The sequence below is a fragment of the Lissotriton vulgaris genome, chromosome 6, assembly GCF_964263255.1.
Source record: "Lissotriton vulgaris chromosome 6, aLisVul1.2, whole genome shotgun sequence".
In the NCBI taxonomy this organism is placed as follows: Eukaryota; Metazoa; Chordata; class Amphibia; order Caudata; family Salamandridae; genus Lissotriton; species Lissotriton vulgaris.
In genome coordinates, this window is record NC_141694.1 from 1,475,410,517 (window position 1) to 1,475,425,439 (window position 14,923).

The 14,923-nt window shown below is 43.7% G+C and overlaps 1 protein-coding gene across 4 annotated transcripts in view; it reads left to right on the plus strand.

Annotated features, from left to right (window-relative positions):
- The window catches only part of VPS54 (VPS54 subunit of GARP complex), a 599,465-nt gene that overhangs the window by 100,942 nt on the left and 483,600 nt on the right, over positions 1 to 14,923 (plus strand). For all 4 annotated transcript variants that reach the window (XM_086927614.1, XM_086927616.1, XM_086927615.1 and 1 more), the window contains exon 3: positions 9,444 to 9,605. In XM_086927614.1, the coding sequence (XP_086783740.1) occupies positions 9,470 to 9,605 (136 nt within the window). In that variant the 5' untranslated portion in view covers positions 9,444 to 9,469. The remainder of the gene's footprint in view (positions 1 to 9,443; positions 9,606 to 14,923) is intronic.

Genomic DNA, 14,923 nt, shown 5'->3' on the forward strand with positions numbered 1-14,923 from the left:
TTCTATCTCAATGGGGATGAACTATATCAGGGGAGGAAGCTGAAGATTTTTAAGGCTCTCCAAGGTCTGGTGAGGTAACGGGGGTAGAAGATATCTGGCATAAATGTAAAGTGTCCAACCCAGGTTTTACATTTTATTCAGCTCTCCATAACAAACTATTAAGGCTAGATTCATTTTTTTGTTTCAAATACATTAGCGGGGCAAGTCAGTCTCAAGAGTTTCCCAAAGGCTGTCTCAGATCATAATCCCTTGGTGTTAGAATTTCCAATGATTGGAGTCACTAGAGATTAAACATCATGAACTTTCGAGAGAAAACTTTTATTTAATCAAGCATACAAAGATCACATGGCTAAATGGATAGTAGAATATTTCGATATTAATAGGGGGTCGGCCTCAGACAAGTTTAGAAAACCTTTAAAGTCTGGGTCCGAGGGGAAACCCTGAGCTTCACTCTTCAGCATCAGAAGATGTTGCAGGTTGAGATCCGGGGATGGTATGAGCAATTAAGAACAGCAGCAATTGAACTTGTAGGAAAAATTACTAAGGTTCAAGATACTCAGGGGTGTACTTACATTTCTGTCTGGGATCACAGCACCAGCACAATTTTCCTACCACCCAGCATTGCCCTACGTCTCCTGATAAAAATGATACCGGCATATCAAAACTATTGACCCCATTGCCCCGCGGGGAGCAGAAAGACTGTCCCTTTAGCTTTTTGGAGGGTGGAGGCATAGGCATGCCCATGTTTGGCAGCCCTCACATCTACATATTCAAAGCAAAACAATCCCTGATGCCTAGTGTGATTTCTGCCTCTCTAGGGGGCGTATCAGGGGCTATAGTACCTTTAGCTTTTTTGAGGGTGGGGGCATTGGCTTGCCCATTTTAGAAAGCCTCCAACCTTACATATTGAAATAGAAATAATGCCTGGCAGCTAGGGGGGGGGGGAGGAGCAGAAAGACTGGAAATGCCCAAAATGGTTGGGGGGAGCAAAGGCCCTTGCCCAAGGGTCGCTCCCCTTTCCCTGGTTTCTAGTGGTGGATCCCTGTTTGGCGATCGCCCTCCTGCCACGATCCCCAAGCAGAGATCCACTAGGGAAAAGGGAGATTCTTCCCTTCCCAATGATACCTCTCCCGTCTGCCTACGTGCTCAGGGGGACTGAGATAGCCCCGCAAGCACGAAGGCAGTGAAAGTGAAATGAGCCGATCAACTCCTTTCACTTTCAGGAAGCACTTCCCCAGCTCCAGAGGCTGGAAAAAAAGGGATCCCTCTGCTGTTTACAGCAGAGGGATTTCTGATTGCTCTTCCGAGGATGTAATGGTTACTTCCTTGGCACAGCAGCACCGCAGCAGAGGACGTAACCATTACGTCCTTGGCATTCAAAGGGTTAAACTTGACAAGCCGGCACATATCTGCCTCCAACAGACCGATTTCTCTGATTGATAGTAAAGTCAAAAGACTAGCCAACATCTTATCTATATGACTGATCTTCATAATTCCCTGTCTGGTACATAAAGATCAAAGTTTTTATACCTCACCCCTCAATCGGACATCACATATGTAGGGTATACTACCTGGTCATGATAGCCACCCGGCTGCAGGAACCTTCAGCCATAATACAAAGTGACTCTGAAAAAGCCTTTGACAGCTTATCATGACTGTACTTATTCTATTTATTAGAACGCTTTGGTTTTGGACCTACATATTTCCTTGTATGTTAAGCTCCTGTACGTAGTAGCACAGGCCTGGTTTATGGTGGTGGGGACTCTATCTGAATCTTTCCTGTTGTAGAGGGACTTGAGATAGGTGTGCCCACTGACGCAATTATTATTGACACTGGCAGTGGAACCCTTTCGGAATTAATTAGGGCAGACTGCCTTATCAAGGGTTTTGAAAGGTCTTATAAGGGACAAGGTCTCCCTGATGAATTTCTCGTCTACGTTGGTCAGCCTGAAAAGTCTGGACCAGTAATTATGAAGAACTCATCAGAACCTCTGGAGTTTTTTAGGTCTTCTGTTTAAATGGAGTAGGACACAACTCTTTCCATATCTTCCCATAGCTGCAACTCAGGCATGCACACTGTTAGACCCGTCTGCTTCTGAGAGTCCCCTCACCACTATGATTTCTTTTGTTCCCCTGTACCTCCCAAAATTTGTCGCTTTTCTTTGTCTAACAGGACCTTTTGTGTGCTGTTTCATGGGGCTAGATGTTCCTTGACGCCCAGTTGTTCACAAGGTTTTTGGCACCTATTTACAAGGCACCTGGCGAAACCTGTGACATTATAGACTGGGATTGGCAACCTGTATGAATGACCTCAAAATGGTGGCCGTCCCTTTTCCTCATGTGAGTGACTCCCCTTGGAGCCTCCATGAACCTTGACCTTTCAAGGTTTTGGCACCCTTTTACTTGGCGCGCATTCCTGACAGGAATTACTTTATTTTCCTCAGGTACACAAAATGGCTGCTCTAGAACCCCAGTATGGTGGCTGTTAGGGTCCCAAAGACATCTTAGAAGTGCCATGTCATTGGCTTAGCCCAAAGAAGGTTCTAGAACCTTCTGGCACGAGCCAGCACCTCAGGGCACTGGCTATATAAGGTCCAGTCCCTGGCGGCCATTTTGGAGATGACCAGAAGACTAGATAGGATAATGATGTTCCAGATCTAGGTGAAGAAGGAGATTCCAGACTTGACACCAGACTTGACACCTGCCCTGTTGACCCTTGAGGCGGCTGGTAGTGCGGGCAGTAGAGCAAGCAAGGGTCACTGGCGTCGATCCTCACTGGCGTTCCAGGCAGCTGTGTGTGTGGTGACCTCGCGCCTACAGCGCCTGCCCAGCGAGTGCCTCGTTACCCCCAAGAGAGTGTGGCCGTGTTCGTGTGCCTCCCCGCCCCCCCCGGTGGTGAATCACAACAGACTCAGGTCGCAAGGCTAGAGCAAGTTCACCGCGAGCGTCTTCTGTGCCCCTTTTGTGACGGGCGCCTCCAGCGAGGAGCACAGACGTCTCCGAGCCCCACCGGCGTAGATCGCTTCCTGCGCAGACTGAGGTTAGGTGGTGCGCCGGGGCGGGGAAAGGCCGGCCTCCGTTGGGCGGGACTACTGTCTCTGCCCCTCCTCAGTGAATCGGCGGCGGTAGCTGTGGGCGGGAACCATCCCTGGTTGAGGAAGTCGGAGGGAGGTCCGTGGTGCCCCTGATAACCCGTCGCTGGCGAGAGAAGTGCTGAACCCGACTGAATCGCTTTTCGATTGCAGCCGATGTGAGGTGGGCCCGTTTCTTCAGGTGGGAAGCGGTGATATAAAGGAACTGTGAACCGGCATTTATTTGACTGAGCGCGAAGATTGTGTGACCTCTTCGGCAGCCCCGTTCGTCAGTCTAAAGACTTTGAACTGGTGCCGCCTGAGTGCTAGCGGTGACAAAGCCCGTAGGCGCGCTTAGACCCCACCGGCAAACAGAGATCTCAACCCGGTGGCAGCCGAGTGTAAATGAAGTGTTCACTGTGTTTCCTTGCCTTTTAGATACACGCGCATATCCCCGAGTGATTCTTAAAAAGTCCCAACACTCCTTTTGTGCCCAGAGAAGCCTGTATTCATTATCAGTGAAGTAATCGTAAACTGTAAGAGTAATCTTTCCATCCTGAAACGTATTGCAAGTTAATGTTCCTGAAGTATTTAATTGGTGGCAGTGATACCAGAATGAACATGTGTTTGTTTATTTAAATGAACCAGTATTTATTCTGCTAAACAAAAAGTGATATTTATTCTATTTATTGATGATATTTATTCCTGATATTTATTCTATTTATTGATGATATTTATTCCTGATATTTATTCTATTTATTGATGATATTTATTCCTGAGCTTATTTATTGTATTTAACCCGGAATCGAAACCCAACAAATTGTGGCCAAAAGAAATGTGTATGTGCTTTCCTAATTGATCCCCATTCACAACAGAGAATTTTTACATAAAGGAATCTTATTTTTCTACAACAGTGATGTGGTGTCCTTCTTTTTGGTGGTTGTACAAGGAGATATTATTGGGTCAAAGCCGGCTTAACACGATAGCCTTCACTTGCCTTGACACTTGAGCCAAGCTACCCCCTTTGTGCTGGGCTTGCCCATCGCAGGTCCAACACACACGTATACCCTACTCATTCGAAACCGCAAATCTGTCCAGAATTCACTCCCTTGGAGGCTAAATTAACAATGTATCACTCGCCTGAATGCGCCCAAATGTCTGAAATATAATTTTGTATATGACGGTACTATTCTGAGCTTAAGCTGCCAAACCATGAGAGGTTACTTGAAACTAAGATTTCTGAGTATTAGCAGTAGTCCCGCAATCATAGGATGTAAAGTGCGACTGTATACATTGCTACTACAAAGCTCACTTTAACTTCCTCATAGCATGTAAATCCTCCAAACAGCATTGTTATGTACTTGTCTTACTTTGTGTTCATCAATAAAAAGAACTTCAGTAAAAAAAAACAACGTAATCTCTGTCTCCTTGAACATTTCAATTAGACTGCAGCACTGATGGCTTCTTGTAAGGCATTGATCTTAGGTTAGTTCCAGCTGAACCAATTAAAATATTTCCATCGTATGTACTGAACCCCCCACCAAGACTACAACATTAACACGAATTATAGACCCAATTGCCTTATATGTGGTGGGATGGAAGGTGAATTCCTTCATACCACTTGGAGTTACTTGGACCATTCTGGGACACTGTTCGTTATACACTGGGAACTACGCTGGGCAGACCACTCAATCTTAGCCCAAAAACTGACCTACTAAATATAGTAGATGACGAGGGCTTCTCACATGTGGAAAGGACTCTGATATGATTGGGCCTTGTGATTGGAAAGAGAGACATTGCTCTGAGTTAGCAACAATCCAGTCCGCCAACCCGAGCAAGATGGGAAGGCAAGTATGGACCTATGCTGTACAATAGAGAAACCAGTATATGAGGCACTTGGCTGTCCCCAGACACATGCTAGAGTGTGGGATGGATGGATGCAGTACAGGGATGAAAATTGGTAACTAACAGTAAGTGGTCTAGTGATCTCTCTGTCATTAGAGTAATCTGTTTTTCCCCTCCAAAGAAAGTCTCAACTCGTTAGTATGAGACATCGAATACAAATGTATACGTATGAATAAACTGTCCCTTGTGGTGAAGTATGTTAAAATACATGGGGCTAGTCCTATATTTCAAGAAAATAACCCCAAATACTTCTTTAAATGTGCAATTTGTTAGAAGTGAAGAGTGAAGTTATTTCTAAAAGATCTGGAAGATATCTGAATCATCCAGGTGTCAATCGAAACACTGTTCGAGGATTGCCAGTGTTTGAGTAATAAAGACCCACTAAGGCTTTCATAAGCCACATTTTCTGAAGTATATTTACAGACTTTAATGAGGACAAGATGTTAAATATAATCATTGATGGTTACTGAGCAGTGTCTAGCTCTAAGAGTAATGAGGCTTCCTCCATATACAGCCTACCAAAGTTCAGCTGCCATTTTACAATGTGCTAGCTTGTCTAATCAACATGCCCAAGGCGCGTTCCATCTCCAGCTCATTGTATGTGCACACACATATCCAAATTAAGGCTAACGTTTGCAATTCACCTTGAGTGACTAAACCAACTGTCTTCTGTTACTTTCACAGGAATAGAAAGTTTTTATTTTCAGTTGATATGATCTTGACCATGAATGAACCTTTAATTTCTCTACAGGCTCTTTCTGAACGAGTCTGAAGGTTGTTCAATAATTTAATTAAATACTTTTAATGCCAAATTAAAAAGATTGGTAAAAAAAATTAAATTGCAGCCAACTCCCATTTTGCTGAGAGTCTGACAAGAATAAGTTCCTGGGTTTAATATCAAACAAATACACAGACTTAATGTAACTCGTCTAGATTATGTAAGCACATTTATTTGACTATCGCTAAATAACATAAGCTGGGCCTCAACTATAGGACCAGAATCAACATGGTATAGATACATTTGTTAACACAAGGGAGTGATAGATAGAGCGCTGAAATCTTTCAGACACTCACCAGTAACAGACCTGGGTTGAATCCATCATGGTTCTTTACCTCACATCGCCACCCCAGTTCAGACACAGCTATATGAAAATCAGTCTTGACCCCTTGCCTCATGGGGCCAGTCCAGCCCGAACTGCAAAGCCATGTTTTCCCTGGACCGGAAACAAGCTAACAGCCTTCATCAGCCTGGCTAGCTTGAATCCACTGGCAAAGATTTGTTCGCCCTAAGTTGGCAGAGTATTTCCCAGATGTGGGTCCCTTGTTCACTTTGCCACTGGATTCAAGCTAGCCTGGCTGATGAGGGCTGTTAACCCGAAACCGGTCCTAGGATGCTTGTTTCCGGTCCAGGGAAGACATGTCTTGGCAGTTTGGGCTGGACTGTTCCCATGAGGCACAGGGTCAAGACTGATTTGCATATAGCTGTTTCTGAACTAGGGTGGCGAAGTGAGCTAAAGAACGATGATGGATTCAACCCAGATCTGTGACTGGGGGTGAGTGTCTGAAAAGTTTCAGCGCTTCGTCCATCATCTCCTTGTTTGCATAGATACATTTGTTGCCAAGAACTTTCTGTACTGACCTCCTTATGTTTGTCTTGTAGCAATTTATACACTGTAAGATAAAACAATTACATTTAAGATGTGTTAATCGCACTGAAGGTAAGATGCCATTTTTAAGTAGCAAGCTAAAATTCCAGTGGCTTCTCTGGATTTGATCTGCTTGACATAAGGCACTACCATGTGCCTTAATTCTGCTTATTGTTAGACCGAGCTTGTCCACAATGGATTCTGAAAATCCTAGGTTCCTGATTACAAGATGGAAGCAATTCTGATTCTAGGTTAGGACCAAAGGCGAGGATTATGCTGAACATTCTTCACTTTTTATTATACAGCAGTCATGTTAAGCAAACAAAGAGTTTATTTCGCATAAAACCCTTGGAAAAAGTCAACAGTACAACATTAATTCAATGTCCAATTAAGTGTCAGGGACATATTGAAAGTCTTTAGTTCCTGTTGCTGCCTCCTCTTTCTTCGCTGCTCTAGCAGCCGAGATAAGTGCCTCAGGCCTCTTGGCCGAGATAAGTGCCTCAGGCCTCTTGGCCTTTTCGTTATCGCCTTATACCTGTTTCAAGCGGTTTTATATGTTCCCAAAAAGTTAATTTGATCTTTCCTTTACGGCGAGGCCGCGGGAACGCTTGCCACTCATCCCCTGGCCAATTTCATTACCGATACACGCCTCTGCGCTTGGGGCTCTCGAGATGTAGTCCTCCCATCACACGAGTGCAATGCGTGTCGAGCATGCTCCGCGCGTCTCATTCTCCTACAGCCAGAGCGCTTGGGCGAGCTGAGAGTAACAGCGCAGCAGGTCAGGTGTTGTACAATCTCAATCTTGCCCGTCAGGCCTGGAGCATTGACACCCCTACCTGGGGTCTGTATTTTCCCTCAGCGCATAACACACCTGACATGTGGACACCAGCCAAGGTGTAGAACCTATCCATGAGAACACATGGGTAACTGTGGTGTCCTACAGGGTTGCCCTGTTTTTGGCCTTTTGGGCTATATATAGACCTCCACCAGTTTCCATACCCTTTGAATCAGCCTGGTAACCCCAGAGCCCTATGTTGTACATTGTGTAACCCCATCCAGAGTGAGGAGTGGACTCTGTGAAGAAGCATGCCACTTCGAATCTTGCAGTGGCTGTGTGATTCTAATTGAGGGACACAGATCTTTATACCTTTACTCCTGATGGAAGACTGCTTACTTGCTTTCCCCTGTGAGCATCAGTCTAGTTGCCTATAAGTGGTTGTCGCATGTGGGGGAGGGGATCTATGTGAATAGCATATGATGTGTTGTGTGAACGTGTTTCACAGTAATGGGTGTGAATAATGTTTCCCATTGGCTTTCCACTAGCACATCAAGTGCATGAGTTGCATGTGTGCACAAGATGGTTGCCCTGCAAGCTCTCTTTTGTTCAAGGTTCCCAAGACATCCTGTATACTCATCTGCACAGTGCCACTTCCCCAAAAGCAGACTTACTTGTTGGATTACAGAGGCTTCCCATCTCCTATCTTTTTATAGGGCAAGTTTGCCTTCCTCTGGTGAGACTCCACCCTTAATATGTTGCTTACTTTTGTACTCAGGATTTGTGTAATCCTCATCCCCTACCTTGAGACTTCTGAATGGTTTGACTGGTGATTCCGTGCTCAATAATTCCCCGAAATAGGTGACAAGTAGAGAGCACTTTTGTGAGATTTGAAAAGCAGCACTAAAACCGCTTGGTCAATTAAGATGTACAGTCTATGAACATCCAGGGGACTCTGCACCATTGCTGTGCCAACCAGGAGCCATGCGATGTCGGCTGCCTCGCTGACCAAGTGATGCAAGAAAGAGTCAAACCCATACCCAACCATCCCCTACTATCCATATTGCCACTTCCCTGGTCTCAGAGAGTTCATGAGGACTTATGTATTCACCTACCTGGCACAGGGGGCCAAGTTCCTTTGTCTGGGGAAGGTTGTCCTGTTTCTGCAATCGTTTTAACTATCTCTTAAATTTAGTGATATAGCTATTGTATGGTCATGGTTGATCCCTATCTATATAGTCCAGTTCCTATTGGGAACTATGGAAGTTCGGGTTTTCATTGCTACCTCCTTACCCATGGAAGCCCCGGCCACTGAATTGTTTTGGCTGGGAATAGTAGATTTGAGATTCTGGTCCCTAAAGTTAGGTAGCCCCTCATTGGACTTCATTGGGGGTGCTAGTCCAGTACTGTACATGGCCCCACACTAAATGTCTGAAAACCAGGTGAGACTATAGCTGTATTTTAAAAACTTGAATTGTCCCGCCTGAACCTAGGTAACTGCACCACCCAGTGAACATTCCTAGGGCAGGCACAGCCATGTTGGTCAACAGATTATCTCTTGCTGACCTTATTCCCTGCATGCCACCTCCAGAAGGGTGCAAGTAGGCCATTCTGTTCTTAGCGACATAGTGGATTGCAGATTGACTTTTGCATATATGCTTGCCTTCTTCGTTGGATTCATTGTGTTTTACAATCTGTTTCCAAGAGTTCAAAATGGCAAAAAGACAAACCTAGGTGAGTTATGGAGTCTCCAGTACACTTAGTCAACCCGATCACTCCCAGCGCCAAGAATCACACTAAATCTGTACCGTAGAGTAAACCGTTGGAGTTTTGGTTTGATCTATGAGAATTAGATTAGTGCACAGTCAGAAGTCAAGGTGGTGTGGCCATGCAGAGGGAGGCACTTTTGAAGCACTTTTTTTTAAATTAGTCGCCTAAACACTTCCTGGAGTTCGCAATGGACACTAAAAGCTCTAGAATCTCTTTTGATGTAATGTTTACTATTTTTGCTGTCTCACACTTTCTTCTTTTTTCTTTCATTTCTAGCCTTTTTCAAATGGTGAGTTCATGCAATGGCCTCAAGCCACACTTCTTCAGCAGTGACACACACAAACAACAAAGATGATTTTTGTAGAAAAGAGGTTGACTCTGGAAAACGTTTAAGATCAGTGCTGTCGTTGCCTGATGTGTGTCCTAAGGAGCCAACAGGTAATTAATGTCTTCAAAGAGGTGTGTTTGGGCATATATAGATAACGTGTCAATAATTAGACCCCTGTGATTAGAAGCCCAATGCAGTTCTTAATTGCTGACTTTGTCTAAAGTTTGTTAGGTTGACATTTTGAATTCAAAGTGCATTTTCTTGAAATTAAATGCAGCATATTATAATCCATTAAAAGCACAGCTATTGTGCAGGTGTTTTCCCCCTTGATAAAATAATACAGTGACTAAGTACTTTTTGGATGTGGGCTAAGTTTATTCATAATGTGTCATTCTTTGTTTTACCTTGCACTCCAGTGAATGAGAAATTCATTTAATAGCCTTTTGAAATCTTATAAAATAAGGTTTCCCTTCTTTTCACTTCTTGTCAGTCAGTAAATCTTTAACATGCTATGACTTCCATCATTTCTGTCTGTACTCCGTTTATCAAAACTTTATTTTACTTAGGTTGATACTGAAAGTTAGCTCATGCAATTAACGAAGTAGAACACAATACTTGGTACCAAATTTGGCATGCATAGTCCATACATTTTATATTTTGCAGAAATTGAGACAGATAAAACATTTCGTATTAAACCACCACTGAGATAATTACGACAAGACATGTTTGCCACTCTGAGCATAATTGCTTTTCTAGTGCAAAATAATTATTCCCAGTGCTCAAATGTATGCAAGCATTTTTTCACATGCTGCAACTGGTTATATTTGCCTTTTAGAGGAGTAATCAACTTTCTGTCCTTCAAGAGTTTACACACCAATGTTCTCCTACTAGGGATCCGACTACTGTAGCATAACTTGCAAGATTGCTGACCTCTGCTTTGAACCATTCGGTAATCCTTTGCTTCATTTGTCAACTGCTACAAAGCACATGGGTCCTCCTGTCGATACCCATTGGTTCGAAATACCACTTCAAATGCCATGCACACTGTGTATGCCAAGGATTTGTTCCTTTTCGGAGTTCTGGCACCCCAAGTCTGGTTAATGAATGCAGATGTGAATGTTCCAGGATGTGCAACCGTCCTTGAAATCCACATTGCCATCATTTGTAATAGAAAATATTGATCAGCTTGTGGCACATCCATTATGGCCCTGTCAGATGTTCTTGGAACCAGGGAAGAAACATAGGAAAACTGGAAAAAAAGTTTCATAAGAACTGGAAACCAGACTTGAGACACCCAATTAAGAGTTACGAGAATCAAGTACACTAACTGACATCTTACCTAGCCTGATACCTGAAGAATCGTGATGGAGGAATGGCAGCAATGAGACCCTTCCCCCAGTGCTGCCCCCACCATATCCAAAATTTGGGGAGGGGCTCTTAGTGGCTAAACTCCCTTGTCTTGCCACTCCTGCCAGGATCGTTTGATCGTAAGTGTAACCGTCTTGGTATCAAACTCTGGCATGAGAGTGACTCCCTCTCCCACCCCCACCCTCATGCTTCCACATGAGAAAGCAAGAGTGCTCTGAGAGCTTTGCAGTTATGTATGCTGGATGTTACTTGAGGGCGTAAATGCTGTTTGGCGGCCTATGCGTCATGAAGTTTTATATAGCACCAACTTGACCCGAAGGTATCTGGTATCAGAGCGTTTTATATGAGCATCAGTTATGTTACACAAGGATACATTCATATTTATTAGGCATGGGGAGATTAAGTGATTTGCCAGGACTCCCAGGATGTTGAGGGTCGTTGCTGCAACTCGAACCCGGTTCCCCAGATTTGAGATCAACCGCTCTAGCTGTTAGGCCACATCCTCTCCCCAATTAATACATTCTTGGTGAGCATTTAAATATTAGTGTTGGGAGTGTGCCCGGTGAAGTCTTATCAGTAGAGCAGAGACGACCTCTAGGAAATCAACAACTCAGTCTGGAGCCCAAGGGACATTTTGGAGGAACAACAGTACACAAGGACAACAGTCTTCTTAGTAGTGCAAAGATGTGAACTTGTTTCTATGGGTTGCGGCAGTGGAAAGCGTTGGTAAACTCCAGGTTTGTGAGACCACTAAGGGGGCCGATAGTCGCAGAGGATGGATGAGCACCTTGGTGGTCTATCTATACTACTATAATAAAGGAAGAACTTTCAGCCTTTGAGGCGGGTAAACTGGGGAACCACAGCGCCAATCCACACACCCGATACACCGTTGGAATCGTCAGGGTGTGTAGATGGTTATAGGCTATATAAATTACAAAAAGAAATGTTATTTCAAAAGTAACGCCGGCCGCGACGTGCGTGCTCACGTCAGGAGCGCGGGGAGGAAAGGCGTCCAGGAGCCAGATGAGGAGCGGCGGACATGGCGCGGGCGAGAAGCGGTGACGTGAGGAGCAGCGGACAGGCCAGCGGCGGTCAGGTGAAGCGGCGAGGAGCGGTAAACTGAGGAGCGGCGGCTGAGGTAAGGGGACCCATGTCGGGGCAGGCGGGGGTCGGGGCAGGGGGGGGCCGGGCTGCTGCAGGTGCAGGCAGGGGTCGGGGCAGGCGGAGGACGGGACGGGCGGGGGCCGGGCTAATAGCTGTAGGCCAGGACTCTCCAGGGTGTAGGAGACTGGTCTTAAAAGAACATCTATCTGGTTTAAATCCCCTCGACCACCGTATGTTTATGCCTCCCGGAAGTGAAAGGGAAGCTTACAAATACTGGCGCCTACGTGTTTTTCTATACCCCCAACTAGTGCTCTCATGGAAGGTGTGGAGACGCACAAAATCCTGTTTCTGCGAATATGTTTAAATGCATGTTTGTAGTTCTCCGAACTTTGTGGTAGTGGAATTTTGCACATGAACATTCTGTTGTAAACTATATTTTCAACGGGGCGGGCGGGCGGGGGTCGGGGAAGCCTGTTTGCTCCCGGACAAGGTCGGGACGGGCTGCTAGTAGGAAAATAACCGGGTACCATAAAGGTTTTTGGACTCGGTTCTGTTCCCGCTTTTGCTGCCATGCAACATATTGATCTCTCTTTGAGAGAGTGGGAAAAGATTATCATTTTACCAGTGCTCTCTTTGGGGTTACATTTTGCAGGGTCAGGGTTCAGTCTTGGCCAGGTTCCTCTGTCCAGGCAGCACTTTAAAGTAGCTGAAAAAGCAGATTTTCATCTCATTTCTCGTCAAACAGAGTATTTTATCTCATTTTTCTTAAGCCGAAGTGAGAGCTACATCTGGAGTCTGGGCTTTGTTCCTGCTGAGTGATAACTGTTCATCTTTGCTGGTACGCAGAGCTCCATTGAGTCAAAAAGTGTACATCTAACTCTACCTTTCAAGGATAGTTTATAATATGGTATGGCAGTTGTGGTCATTCAAACTCTTAATTCAAACTAGTTACTTTCAAAACAGCAATTTAGAATACATGCCAATAGTGAATTACAGATCAGTAAATTTAGAAAAAACATGAAGGTTTAATAAAATATGAAAGTGCAATGCTGAAAATGAACATTCATTGAATCAAGCAAAGTTCGTAGAAATCAATTGTTGTGATTGTTCAACATACAACATTAAGCAAAATCTGGAGAAAAAAAATCAAGTCCTAAAAGTGCAGCAAATCCTTTCAGAATCGGCCAGCATCACTAGTAGAAGCACAAAAAGTCTCTAGCTCACCCCCAAATTCGACTGTTTTATGTAGCCAATTTCACAATAAAAAATGACAAACACATTTCAGCATTTTAAAACATCATATGACCCTACAATCCCAACACTGTACCACTACATGGATTTCGATATGCCCTTCTGACCATATGTTTTCTGGAGGTGTCAGAACAAACAAGTTACATAACCAAAAAGAAGAGAGTCCTGATTAAATGCATTTCAGTGTCCTGCAGTAAGAGCTTTGGAAAGTAACAAAGGTTTCCCCCAGAGAGTTCCCCAAGAACAATGTTATACAAAACAATCAATACACATTTTATTGCGTGCGGTGTTAATGAGAAATAAAAACACATGATGATTTTTATAAAATCAGCAGCCATGTTTATAAAGATATTATGAGAGAAGAGGATGGGTTTGTGTTAATGGACAGGAAGATCTGGCGCCCAAGCGTGTGCGATTCTGAGTCCGATTATCTAGAACAAAATTGACTGTGCAAACAGGTCAGCGGCAACAAACCCAGAAGCAAAACAACCCCTGCATAAGTGTGGGGCAAGCCTACACCAAATAGGTAAGATCCAGATCCTGTACACACGTTGCAGAGTTAATAGGTTCTGAGGTCAGAACTCAAACATTGGCGACAATGTTCATGTGAACAATAAACAGAAACGTCAAAGTCCAGTTTTGCGGGAAGGTAAGATTTATAATTCAATCTTGATCAGTACATTTAGGCAAGAACCAGCCTCGAATGTACTGATCAAGATTGAATTATAAATCTTACCTTCACACAAAACTGGACTTTGACTTTTCTGTTTATTGTTCACATGAACATTGTCGCAAATGTTTGAGTTCTGACCTCCGAACCTATTAACTCTGCAACATGTGCAGAGGATTTGGATCTTATGTTTATAAAGATGTAGTCCAAGTCTAGTTAGCATTAGTCATAAAATCAGTTTTAACACTTACATTTTCGTTTCAATTGCAAATGACTCCTAATATTAAACACATATTTCTAATTAAAAAAAGCTCTAACAGTGGCCCAAAGGAACAGTACTACGTAATTTAGACCCTTTTGTATTTTTTTTTTACAGATTGACATTGTAATGTATGTAATGGAATGTCGATGATACTTGTGCAATCCAACATAGATTGTTGTAGAAGAGACTGATAGCTGCCAAGTTTTCAGATTATTTTGGTGTGACATTTCTATGGTTTCCGTTGGTGTATGAGTGACATTCTACTGTCAAATGTGTGACACTTCGAGTGACACTCTCTTATGATTAAATCAAATCAATCACACTTATATGAGTGCTTTTCTGTGTGTTTTGTGTTACACTATCCATATATATCACATAAGATTGATTGTATGCCTAAAAGTAGCCACCCTTATTGGTGTTGCCGATAATTATTATCAGTTTTGGATCATTAAGTAATAACAATCATTTGGTTGCGATTAAGTAGAATTAAAATTGTTTCAATTTTGAAAATCTTAGTCTGTGAATTGAACATTACTTTGCTTCTGGAAGGGGGAGTGGTCATCCTTTATATTGCTTAAATATACTCCGGCCAACGTATCTTAAATTGTTAGTCGTTAGCAGCCTCTTAAACAAGTAGCCAGGTAAGTAGGCACAGCTAATTAATTAAGGTTTGACAGGGCCCTATTGGGAATTTAAACCTTTGGTAAGCAATTTATGTGGCTCTACTGCAGGCGCATACACTCATTGGGGTATCTGCTGAGGAGATGCAGGCT